Below are 12555 nucleotides of genomic sequence, written 5' to 3' on the forward strand. Positions count from 1 at the left end.
CTCCACGCGTGAGAGGCTGCAGATTTAATTAAGAGAACAATGTTCCCGGATGCGAACCCGCGCCGAGCAGCGCTCGAACGCGGGCGGCAGGCCCTCCACCGAGCAGCCTTGCTAACGTGCTACGTGCGCGTTCGCAGAAAATGTTTTTTTAGTGAGTATTGATAATTTGATACCCATGTTTCACTCTGGCTGAATAGATTGCATGTGCATGCTAAATTACTATGTCTGCTGGAGTATGAAAGCTTCGGCTCTTTACCGTGCAATTGTTTTGCCGCTGTTGAATTCTGCCACCGAGAACAGGAAGAGATTGTGGTGCAATAGTTGAAAATTTTAATGGCTCGCACATATGATCCTTGTCTCATTGCAAACGTGCTGTCATGAGTAAAGATTCTTGTCTGCAATAAAGAATGCAAGAGAATTTGTGCTAACGGTTCCTTTTCTGTGCATGTGTGAGTGAGCAGGACAAGTGGACTATTTTTTAAGACTCGGAAAATCGTTTCCAGATGGAAAAAAACGGCGATCAGATCTCAAGAACTGCACTGGAAGCTTTATATGTTATGGCCCCCGGAAGTCACTATTCATCCAAGCTGCAAAGGGATTAAGGGGGTGTTTTGGAATAGGGTGTTCAAAAAAGTCCCAGGGACTTTTTATATTTAGAAGTATTAAATAAATATTAATTATAAAACTAACTGCAGAACCCTGGGGCTAAACTGCGAGACGAATCTAATGAGATATCTTAATCCATGATTAGCGAATTGTTACTGTAGCATCACTGTAGCAAATTATGAATTAATTAGGCTCATTAGATTCGTCTCGCGAAAAAGCACTCAGCTGTCAAAAAACATTTATAAACAGATTTTATTTAATACTATAAAATAGTAAGATTTCTTTTGATGTGATATGGACTTCTGAAAAAAGCTGGGATCCAAACAGGGCCTAAGGGAAACAGGGGGTTTTTTAGGACTAAAGGGAAGCAGGATTGAAAGAAGGAACCTGCAGAGACCAAGCATGAGGGCTGCAGGTACGTGTGATCACATTCACATCAAAGTTCGTCTAGAAAAGATCACGTTGTTTTCGTTTCAACTAGATGGTCAGGGTTACATTGGATCCCAAACACTTGCACCAGAAGTTGAACTGGACAAGTAGAAGAGTCCAACCGTCCAGGTAATAATTTAGAAACCAGCATGCAGGAGCCGCCGAGCAAGCCAGATTTTTGGGCAACGTGTGCGTTTTCCATCCTCCTAACAATACAATTTAATAGTTGCATACAGCTGTTATACCATACTGTACTGGTGTACCCTGTAGCTGTAGGACACCAAGCTTGCTCTTCTTTACCTTCTCCAACATTGTACTTGAATATTGACTGCTTCCGCTCTTTCAGATGAGAACGCTCGTTGGCTCGTCGCAACTTGCAAGCCGGGGGATGAGCTATTCTTCAGGCAACCAGGCTCGGTGGCTTCTTCAGTGGTCAACAGGAGCGCAGGACGAATCTTTGATCAGATCAAACTCCGTTGCAACTGCCCTGAAAAAGCGGTCGCACACCTCTGAATCCGCATTGAAAGGGACCAATGCACTGTGGAACGGAGAAAAGGGTCTTGTCCCAGCGGCGCTCCTTCGCGTTCCTCTGGAGGAAAACTGCCAGAGGCCAGAGCATGGTGCGCTGATGGAGATGGACCTTTTTCACCCGGGTCGGCTTAAATGTGCAACGAAGGCCAGTAGGTCTTCCCTTCTCTTTTCACCTACTCGATCGCAGTTTCAGTGATGGACTAGCAGGCGAGCAGCCAGCGAATCCTGAAGCTCCCAAGGCGACCTGTGTGTTGTGTGTGTGTGTGGCCGTGTGGATCATGGACATGGTCATCCGGACCGGTCATGCCTGAATCCCAGCTGCCGAGCAAATCATTTACCACCACCCTGCACTTGCTGCAGCGCGGCTCCACTCCACCGTTGCCAACCTGTGGTGTATGGAGCATCCGAGCATGGACTGTGAGTCTGTGATCCGCGAGGCTCTCGCCGACCATGTCCAGGTAAACGAAACCCCTGATGCCGCGATTGACCAAAACAATGCTCAGCCCTAGTGTGCTCCTATTGCCGGCCGGCCATGTAGCTAGGCAGCTTTGCAGTTGTCTTTGTCATGATACTTAACAAACATCTTAATTCCCTCTTGCTGCAGTGCCCGGAGACACAACCTCATTAGTGGAGATCATTAGCAGCTGTTGCTCCGATTAGAATGCTGGACCATGGCCCATGCTTGGGCGCATGTGTCCCCGACATCGTGCACATACGATACGCACACTTTTACCGGGGACCCTGGAATCTCGTGGGAGCGATTTGTCCCACTAGGGTGGCACACCCTTGCGCTCATCTAGGCCAAATGCATGGTCGCGAAAGGTACAATGATAGTGGCGAGTGGTGGAAAGACCTATAAAATGTGCATCGCAAGTTACCACCACCGCCGTGAAAGTTCCATTGCCCCCAAATGCCCTAGAGCACGCCGGCCAGCTGACCATCTGGTCCGGGCCCCTGGCTTGGTTGCTTAGCACACTTACCTTGCTTAGTGTGATGGTGTTAGTACTACCAGCACTGGAGTGACAGGAAAAGTGAGGGAAAGTGACTGGGATTAGCCAAGGAGGAAACGTTACATTAGGAGGTGAATCTGAATAGGGGTACACTGGTCGAAAGTGAAAGAAAGGGCCTTGCACTGGTGAGAAGCAATCATCCAAAGGGGGAGGAAAGGCGATCAAAGTGAGGGGAAGTTTCGTGCTTTGATACCGCTCTCCCAGTCTCCCCTGTTGTTTTTGTTTTCGTTTTCTCACTTTGCTCAAAGGATGCATGCAAGTAGTAAAAGGAGCCCAGTGATCTGCTGGGGGGAAAACTGCCTTTTGTGGCGCACAAAAGCGAAAGGCATTGTGGCACCATGACCGTCTGAGCAAGTTATTCCGTAGAGTTGAAATGTACCGTGCAGCTTTATTCATTTCAGGTACCACTGCATTGGCACGTCAGGAGCCCATCCTGCTGCGTCCATCAAAGGTGCCAGGTGTCGCAGAGTGTGTTAAACCTCCGTCAGCTATGATCGTGAACGCCCCGGAGTAATACAGATCTCCTAACGAAAAAGGATGGCGAAAACTAGCAAGCACCAATTTAACAATAATTTTCAATGCGTGGGGTGCAATATCACATGAAAGTACAGTTAGTGGGAGCTTTGAGCTTGCAAACAAAAGGTATAATGAGCGAGTTTTGCTAACACAACGCAACCGCTTTAAAACAGTTCAGTTTATAACATATTAAACAAACTGATAGCCGTTAAGAAGCCACTTTGTTTGAAAGTGATGGGGAACACTGGCAATGCCTTCGGAGAGAAGGGAAATGTTGCAATAGGTTAGAGTTTGAGACAGAGGACAACTGCAGAAGATCCCAAGCACACGGCAAATGCCACATGCCCACGGTCCTGCGCCTCCACTACATCTGGATGCACCGTGCATCCAAAATCTGCACCCCATTGGCCTCACGAACGCGGCTACTAAATAAATTACTCCAAATTTGACAGGCTTTACCCCCAAAGCACCAACATGATTTTATTTGGCAAGCTGAAGTTCTTGACCGTGTTGTGATTTTATTTGAATGCAAGTAAACTAACAACGGAGAGCGAGATTGTGTTGTCAACTCGATGAAGTCACTCTCCTCTGATCCAAGAGCGACAAAATTATTCGAAAGTGTCTCCTTGTAACAGCCCTATATAACCTAATATCAAACAAAGGGACATTACGAGTCTCTTTCTTGACAACAACATCTAGTATTATCCTCTTTATCTTTGTCCTATCTAGACGTTAGACCAATTTGCTTTTGTGACCAAAGCTGATCGATCGGTCATGAGGAAGAAAGCTCACACCACCTCCATTTGCACTTGCACCAATTTTTCCTCAACTCTTCACTTCATCAATCGCAACCAAAAAAAAACTCTTCACTTCATCACACAAGAAAAATGCTTGCTTTCCCGTCCTCTTTCCCCATTAACCGCGACATTAAACGAGTCGCGCAAGAAACCCAGCTCGGCAAGGCTGCTGGGTGGAAACGGAAGAAGAAAACAAAGCACCTGGCCTGACGGTGGGGTGGGGTGGTGACGTCGTGTGGCGTGGTGGGCGAGAGCGGGGCGGAGGCGAGGCAACCCACCCAGCACCAGCACCAGCACCAGCAGGCGCGACGCGAGCGAGGCGACGCCAGTAGAGCTGGAGCCAGAGCCAGTACACTCCACACCGCCGCCACCACCGCGGCGAGGCAGAGCGGTGGAGAGCAGAGAGAGGGGGGCGAGAGATCCCAAGGACCAGCGGAGCCTGCGATTCTCGATGGGCGGGGCGCGCCGGTTTCAGCTGCTGGCCGCCGCCGTCTTCCTCCTCCTCCACGCGCCGCCGCCCGTGGCGTGCGCCGACCTCGACGCTCTCGTCTACAAGGGCTGCGCCAACCAGAGCTTCCCGGGCGGCGCGCTGCCCCCGACCGTGGCCGCCCTCTCCAGCGCGCTCTCCGCGCAGGCCGGCTCCGCCAAGTTCTACAAGACCTCCTCCCCCTCCTCGGCGGGCTCCTCCACCTCCGTCTTCGGCCTCTTCCAGTGCCGCGGGGACCTCTCCGGCTCCGACTGCGCCTCCTGCGTCTCCCGCGCCACGTCCTCCTGGCGCGACGTCTGCGGCGCCTCCGTCGCCGCGCGGGTCCAGCTCACCGGCTGCCTCGCGCTCTACGAGGTCTCCGGCTTCCCCCAGGTCTCGGGCGTCCAGATGCTCTTCAAGACCTGCGGCACAGGCAGCGCCGGCGGGGGCGACTTCGAGGTGCGCCGGGACACCGCCTTCGCCGCGCTCGAGGGCGGCGTCGCAACAAGCTCCGGCGGCTTCGTCGCCACCAGCTACCAGGCCGTCTACGCCATCGCGCAGTGCGAGGGCGACCTCTCCACGGGGGACTGCGGCCAGTGCGTCACCCAGGCCGTGCAGCACGTCGAGGTCGAGTGCGGCGGCGCCCCCTCCGGCCAGGTCTACCTCGACAAGTGCTACATTAACTACAGCTACTACCCCCACGGCGTGCCCCATGGCGGAGGAGGTCAGTTCCCTTCCTCTCTCGTGGCTTACCTGCTAATCTCTTCAAATTGAGTGCCTTTGCGGTGCTTGCAAGTTTCCTTGCATTCAGCATTCCGATTCAATTGCTTGTTGATCCGTCCACGGATAGATAGATTGGTTAAATTGATGAATTGGGCAAATGGAGCATTATGGTTCTACTAATGCGACCAGTTACTCGTAACATTTCAAGATTCGTGTGGGTGTCTAATCTAAAATTGTTGGTGGTGGATTTGTTTGTATGTGTGTAGCCAATGTAGGTGAGATCTTGCCAGGCTCTTTGTTCAGCTGTGCTTTAGAATTGATTGATAGCGATTGTTGGGGTGCCTTTTTGGTTGGTGCTTTGGTGGACTCTGGTTGTTTTGGGCATGTTTGTGTAGATTAGTCCCCTCTCAGGTGCTCATTGTATAGATTAGAACCCATGTGGTCCAGAACTATAGATAGGTGGCTACATCCTTGAAGTGGAACTTTGATAGAGATATGGCATGGTCTTGCTCCTATCTTGTTTGGTTAATTTAAGAAATGACAGGCATGGATGCGCCTGTTCTCCATGCCATATCCTCCCTCTTTCTTTGGTGCACTCTACATGTTTGTGCAGCTAATCAGTTCAACTTAGGAGATGTGCATTACTGAACGTATGAACCTCAGCGAGCCCCAATTGTTTAGCTCAAGCTTTCTTTGTGTACTAGCTTAGTGCAGTACCATTTTGCGCCCTTGTTTATGCATCTGTGTATTCAAGCTTTGGTAAAAGTTGTGTTCATTGCCTTTCGCCTTTCTTTCTGGATTTACCGGAGATATGCATCTATGATTGTTCCCATGATTAGACGTGTTGCTCCTAGTCTGATCCAATCGATTTGCCTCTTCCCCTTGCGCTTCTCAGGGCAGCAGACAGCGAAGACTGTAGCCATTGTGCTCGGGGGAGCCGTAGGCGTAGGTTTCCTGGTCATCTGCTTGCTTTTCGCCAGGAGCCTGGTCAAGAAGAAGGATGGTGAGTTAGTGGAAATATGAACACGGGCAGCACCATGACCATCTTTGTGCTATCCCTCAATCTCCTTGCTTTGCCGTATGTGCATGCCCCACTGTTCCTCCTTACCAAACCTGTGTTCATCTCGTCCTGTGCTTGCAGATTACTGATGTGAAAGCATGGTGGGAGCGTCTGGACAAAGGCATTGGGGCATGGTGTGCCATTTTGATGGTAGGGGTGTATGTTTGTTTCTTCAAGGTGGTGAGTGGAATACAGAGGGGATTGTTTTTTGGCTCTTCTTCCTCTGGCCATGTGAGGGTGGCATCCCCCACGATGAGAGAGGAAAAGAGGTGGCGACCTGTTCAGGAAAGAAACTGTCCAGTTCTGGGTGCTATTTTGATTCTCGGTTGGAATTGGTAGATGATCTTTGGGCTGTCACCTTAGCCTCTCCTGCTTAGGGTTCTAGGAGTACATTAATTAATTCTCTTGTAATTTTTTCCCCAAAGGAAAATACTTTTAGGTCTAGTGGGCACGTATTTAGTTTGTCATTCAAGGTTTGCAGGAGCTGGTTGGGTGTCATTTGGTTGGATTTAATGTGGAAAATTTAACTTTCCATATGCTCTAGAACCAGATCTTAACTCTAGGGTTTGGTGGTAGCTGGTGGTACCATTGGTTAATTGGTGTCTAGCTTTGCTGATGGACATTGCTGACCTGATAACCGCAGCTGTGCTGTGCAGCTGTTCTCTTTTGACTTGCTAAGCTGTTCTCCGTACATTTCTGAATGTTTGCTAGAAAACCTGCTGCTCTAGCGCCCAACAAGGGCCGTGTCAAACTTGTGATGGTCGCGACATGTCGCGCTGTGGTTGCTAGAAGAGAAGAACTGTCCTGACACCAGATGAGCTGGTTGTTCGTTCCTTTCAGATGAGCTGACTGCAACAAGGCTTGGGCCTTGGCGCCGGCGCGATCTCGCCGCCGCTGCGGCCCTCCCGCAGATGAGCTAGCTGCGAGGCCCTCGTGTCGGCCTTCTCGGTCAGGCCTGCTGTGTAGTAGGCCAGCAGAACTAGCGGGCCAGTGATGGACTCCTCGCTACTGCGGCCAGTGATGGGCTAGCGACCGCGGGCCTAGCAGCAGCCCAATAGCAGACGGTTGACGACGCCTCGAACCTGATCATCACATGGAAGAAACTCGGTGGTCGACCAGGATTCGGTGCATGCCGATCGATACAAAGGGATCGACGCGCGTGCCAAGTGCGTGCTCGACAGATGGCCAACGCCAAGGAAGGAACCGAACCCGACGGATGGACATCGACGACGTGCTCGCGGAGGTCCTCCAGCTAGCGCCTCGCGCCGCGCAGCCTGGCCGTGTCGCGCAGCGTCTGCCGGGCGTGGCGCGCCACCATCGACGCGCGCCGCATGCTGCGCGGGGACCTCCTCCCCGTGTCGCTGGGCGGCATCTTCGTCAGCCTGGGCCACGAGCCGGCGCCGCCGGAGTTCTTCGCCCGGCCCTCGACGGGGCCCCAGATCGCGGCGAGGCTCCAGGACTAACGTGGAGCCGGAGGATGCCCTCCTGATGCCAGCAGGCTGGATGCCCGCTTCGGCTGGCGCGAGGAGTACCTCGCGTTCGACCCCACGGTGTCGCCGCACTACCAGGTGCTCCTCATCCATACCTACTTGGATGACCCAGCACTGGAGGGATCGCAATCGGAGTGGCCGCCGTCGCCGTACACCATACCTGTCTACTCATCCAGGACGGGAGCGTGGGAAGCAAGGCCCTTTGTCCGGGAAGGGGCCGCCGCAGGGACCGTCGCCGGCGTGCGCTCCGCCAAGGAGCCTCCATATCGCCACGCTCTCTGCCGGCACGAAGCGCTATACCTGCACTGCAAAGGTGATTTTGTTATGCGGTAAGCACTTGTCTCTTACTACTACTTATATTGTACTAGTATACTTCTGTTTCTTTTCCTTTAATTTGATTGTTAGTTCAAACAAACAAAAATATTTGATTGTTTATTCAAATAAAGTATGTGATTTACTGACATCCTCCCAACGATTTCATCTTTGCAGGATAGCCTTGTCAGATAACAAGTACCAAGTAATAAAATTGCCGGCGGGTATTGACGCGAGCGTGTTTGATGAAATGTATCTTGGGAAATCGGAGAAAGGGGTTTACTGCGCTGTAGTTGAGAACGAGGATTACCGGCTTCTGGTTCTGTTTCTCGATGAATCTGGTGGCAGGATGGAATGGGTTTTTAAGTATGACATCAACTTGGCGCCTTTGGTGGTGAATCTCTCTCGCAACCACAACAGAAGAATCGACAGACCTTGGACTTTACAGGATGGTAACCGCCACATCGATCATGGCCAAGGGGTGAAGGTGCCGGAGGATTTGCAATGGGATTCCGATGACGATAATGTTCTTGACATTGAAGACACGGGCGAAAAGTTCCGCTACGACTATATTTTTTTTGTTTGGGTTTCACCCCTTTAAAGAAGTGGTCTTCTTGTTTCTATCGAATCAAAGAGTTTTTGCTTGCCATTTGAAGAGCTCGAAGATCCAAAATTTAGGCCAAATGAAAGTACCATATCATGGTGATGTTATAGATACAGCTTTTGTTTACACACCTTGTCGGATGGGAGACTTGTGTTAATACAACTCTTTCGTACGCGTAGAGTATGTACATGCAAACCAATTGTTATTTCAGTGCTAGGAGTCCCAAGTGTCGTCATTAGATTTTGTGTTTAAAAGTACTTTTCATATGGCTACAAGTTTGTTGCTACAAACACTAAAGTTTACGGGAGATAGTATTAAGAGCTGACACAAATGTTAGTATATATGGAGGATCATGCCAAGTTTGATAAAGCATTATATTTAGAGAGCATCCACGTGAGGAGATGTGCTAAAAAAATATCTATCTCTATCTCTTCTCTACTTATTTCAAAAGCAATCAGTCATTCTTTGGTCCGTCAATCGAAATCTGAATAAATTGATCGGAATTCTAATTGGAACGCAAACAAATCAATTGGAACCCCAATCAAAACCGGACAATCAATGCCTCACGAGGTCACGACACAACCTGTATAAGTGAAAGAAGACACAATAAATTTGGTGGTCTCATGTAAGTTCGGGTAAAATTTATATTACCCGTAGTAATGCACGGGCACTATGCTAGTAAAACATAAATTCTAGAACTTTTCGGAAAATAAAAAAGACATCTGGGCATCAATATGATAGTTCTTAATCATATATGTTGGGATCTATCATGCTTTTTAAAAAATTCGTTGCCCAATTTTACCCACATATGCTATTATAAAAGAATAATAATCTAAAGTAATCTTCTAATAATCAATCATCTAAATTAGCTTGGGACGCGGGAAAAATACGCGGCCGAGACCAGTGCGGTGCGGATGGGCCGGCCGTCTGCAACCGCGCCAGGGCCGGCCTTGCCGTGTGCCTTGAGTGGGCTACTGCCTCGTACCCGCTGGATAAAGTGTCTGTCCACCGTGGGCTGGGTCCGCGTGGAGTGGGACTGTGTGGGCGGGGTGCGGCGGCACGGAGCGGGCAAATATTAGTTGTTGCTCGAGTTATTGTCAGTCAAATCATCGCACAAGATTTAATAATTAAATTTTGTTTCGGAATTAAAAATTTTTGTTTCCGAACAATTTTTTTATTGCTAGAACAATTAAAAAATTATTCCAGAACAAAACTATGGACCAATTTATTGGACCAGTTTAAACCCAACCACATAAAATCTGTAGTGGGTGACAGATTTGCTAGGGTCACCCGCGTGACCCAGCAGGCCCCACAGAGCGCCCCTGGGTCCCGGTGTCCAACTATAAACCCAGTTTCAACTCAAAATAAAAGAAATATAAACCCAGTTTTTTTTTAAAAAAAAGTTAGTTGTACGGACGACGGACGCTGGACGCCGGCCTCTGATGACCCCGTCGACGAAGGAATCTAGTCCCCCCTGACTAGTGACAACCGTACAATTAACAGGCACGGAAAGTCTAGCTCGAAATCCTTGTGTCGGCCAGGGCTCCGAGACCCCACGACCACGAGCCCATCGTTCTGACTGCGGTAATTCGATTCAGCTCCCACGTGGCACTTGACTGTGCAGAAAGGATCGATCCCCCTGCCCCCACACGACGCGAGCCTGTCGGGCCTGAACACGCGACGCGCGTGCCAGCGCACGGAACTCTCGAGCCCATCCGCCGACTGCTTCGTCTCCTATCCTATACTACTACAAGCTGCTGATATGCCACTGCCACGCACGTGCCGGATCAACGCTTCATTGATGGCTGCCCATCACCGGCCGACTGCTTCGTCTCCTATACAAGCTGCTGCTATGCCACACACGCGCCAGATCAACGCTTCGATCATCTTTACTGATGGCTGCCCATCACCGGCTCCGGCTCGGTGGCTGCCGGCGCGCCACATCGCCCCGCCGTCGCGTGCTCGATCTCTCCTGTGCCTATGTCTCCGCCGCGCAGCATGGTCCAGCCAGCCCCGCTTCCCCCAGAATTCTTTCTGAAAGAGTTGTCCGAGAATTCCAGCATGAAGTTGCCGTGCCACCAGCCCACCAACCAGCAGAGCTTACACGAGGTGGAGCATCGATTGACTAATCCGTGAACAGTCTTTCTCGACATTACTGACATGGTCTGAAAATCCTTGCTTTTTATTTTTGTGCTTCACTTCTCTCGATCCGTTGCAGCATACCCCCTCCATCCCAAAATAAGTGGGTTTTTTAGTATTTAAATTTTGTTCCACAAAAAGTGTTGTTTAACTTGTAATGAGATTCATCTAATTAAAGCAATACAAATTACCAAGAAAATATTTGTCGGTGTCCTGACCCGGCGGCCTGGACCCAACTAGTGATGATGCTGTGTGTTCCTCGTCCCAGATGGTTGATGCAAGAGGCAACACAGTCACACACGGGTTTATCCTGGTTCCGGCCACGGGGCCGTACGTCCAGCAAAGGGATGTGCGAGAGCATTGTACTGTCTTGCACCGGGGGTGCTTGTAGTAAGATACAAGCGAGGCGAGGGAGGGAAACTCCCAGGTCTCTGCTAGAGGAGGAGTTGATTGATGCGAGTGCCAATATCGAGACTCAGAAGAGCATATGTGCTCTGTGAGTGGTGCTAAGTGTTGTGTGCTGCTAGGCTCGATCCCCCAAGATAAAGCCCGTCTCTTCTTTTTATAGACACAAGGAGGGGCGGCGTACATGCACAGGGGATCGTGGAAGTCGTCGTCTTCTCCCCGAATCGCGGAGGTGCAATAGTCAAGCACTGTAGAAAGTACACCGTGGGGTATGGCGCCTGTCGTGGCAGTCGTCCTGGGTGTCGTCCTTAGCCTTGCGGAGATCGCGCTGGCGCCCTTATAGCTCCAGCGGGCGGCGTGGTCGTTGATGTAGGGGCCACCATCCTCCAGGCGTGGCGTGGCGACGTTCCGAGGGTCCTGCAGGCCAGGGTCTTGTCCTGGTCAAGGCTGGAGCCACTTCCGAGGGTCATGCCTATGCCGTTCGAGGCTCCGCGGAGGGGAAAGCATGAAGGAGGTATGGGGAGTTGGCAGTACAGTGGCTGGAGAAGTGCCGAGCATGTCTTGCACTGCGTCGCAGGTTCCCACAGTGTCGCCACAGCATCCGGGATGGCGGAGCAGTGACCGGAGTTGACGGACGGGACTCCGGTCACAGTCACTGCTCGGAGTGGCTGCCTGACGCCGTCTGACCCAGGCGCTGTGGAGGAGTGGTTGGCTATTAATGCCTCCGTACGGCGGGCGGGTGAGCGGAAGGGCCGTTTGTCCTTTTCGTCGAGGGATGGCCTCGAGCGAGGCGGAGATGATCTGCTCCCCCGAGGGTAGGCTCGCTACCCTCGAGCGAGGCAGAGACGCGGGACGCGGTCGAGTGTCTCGGCGGGGAGCCCTCGAGCGAGGCGGAGATCGCCCCGCGGGTTCAATAGGGGTGCGGACGGACCGCACTATGTACGTGGGCCGCGTATTGGGCTTCTTTGAGTTCTTTCCTTTCTCCCAGATTGGAAGGAGGTTGTGGGTCCGGATGCCCAGCATGTGTTTTGCGTTTTTAGGGCGATTTTAGTCCCCTAGTTAGGGTGCCCCTAATCATGGTACCCGACAGTAGCCCCCGAATCTTTGGTAGAGTCAGGGGATTCGGCCAAAGAATATTTTGGCAATTTTACCCCTTGATGTGACCGATCGGCGTTGCCTTCCCGCCGGGCGCGTACATGCACTTGCCTGGTGGACATGACAACTCGTCGGTCAGGGTAGTGCGCCTGCAGAAAAAAGTACTCCGAGGCGCGCGCCCCTTCTTGTTTGTTTTGGTGACGAGACGCATCAGCGTGCTGAGCAGGCCATGGTCTTGATGGTGCCTGCTGCTCTGCAGCCGGTGCTAATGCCGCACTGTCCTGCGTGCAGGGTCTTAGCCCTACTTTTTCTGGTTGCCTTGTGACGCGCCGTTCGAGGGCCGTCGGTCAGCGCCGATGCTGCGCTGCTCAG

General features: G+C 51.4%; 2 protein-coding genes and 1 long non-coding RNA gene across 3 annotated transcripts; all 3 read left to right on the forward strand.

The window, feature by feature from the left end:
• Positions 1-937: 937 nt before the first annotated feature.
• Positions 938-3388, forward strand: LOC120648908. The gene is made up of 3 exons (XR_005665117.1): positions 938-1021; positions 1382-2024; positions 2171-3388. It is a non-coding gene; the product is annotated as an uncharacterized LOC120648908 (long non-coding RNA).
• Positions 3389-3909: 521 nt separating this feature from the next.
• On the forward strand, positions 3910-6829 carry LOC120647360 (plasmodesmata-located protein 2-like). The gene is made up of 3 exons (XM_039924125.1): positions 3910-5079; positions 5974-6081; positions 6220-6829. The coding sequence occupies exons 1-3, from the start codon at positions 4341-4343 to the stop codon at positions 6225-6227; spliced, it is 855 nt and encodes a 284-aa protein (XP_039780059.1). The 5' UTR covers positions 3910-4340; the 3' UTR covers positions 6228-6829.
• A 525-nt stretch (positions 6830-7354) lies between these two features.
• LOC120648270 lies at positions 7355-8754 on the forward strand. The gene is made up of 3 exons (XM_039924995.1): positions 7355-7430; positions 7615-7957; positions 8118-8754. The coding sequence occupies exons 1-3, from the start codon at positions 7355-7357 to the stop codon at positions 8539-8541; spliced, it is 843 nt and encodes a 280-aa protein (XP_039780929.1). The 3' UTR covers positions 8542-8754.
• Positions 8755-12555: the final 3801 nt, after the last annotated feature.

The sequence above is a fragment of the Panicum virgatum genome, chromosome 9K, assembly GCF_016808335.1.
Source record: "Panicum virgatum strain AP13 chromosome 9K, P.virgatum_v5, whole genome shotgun sequence".
NCBI classification, from domain to species: Eukaryota; Viridiplantae; Streptophyta; class Magnoliopsida; order Poales; family Poaceae; genus Panicum; species Panicum virgatum.

Bases quoted from the DNA above. Each gene is read 5' to 3' on its own strand.
- LOC120647360 (XM_039924125.1), top strand. From the start codon at position 4,341: ATGGGCGGGGCGCGCCGGTTTCAGCTGCTGGCCGCCGCCGTCTTCCTC. The intron at 5,080-5,973 runs GTCAGTTCCCTT...TGCGCTTCTCAG, and splicing joins CGTGCCCCATGGCGGAGGAG to GGCAGCAGACAGCGAAGACT.
- LOC120648270 (XM_039924995.1), top strand. From the start codon at position 7,355: ATGGACATCGACGACGTGCTCGCGGAGGTCCTCCAGCTAGCGCCTCGC. The intron at 7,431-7,614 runs GTCTGCCGGGCG...GTGGAGCCGGAG, and splicing joins GCCTGGCCGTGTCGCGCAGC to GATGCCCTCCTGATGCCAGC. The intron at 7,958-8,117 runs GTAAGCACTTGT...TCATCTTTGCAG, and splicing joins AAAGGTGATTTTGTTATGCG to GATAGCCTTGTCAGATAACA.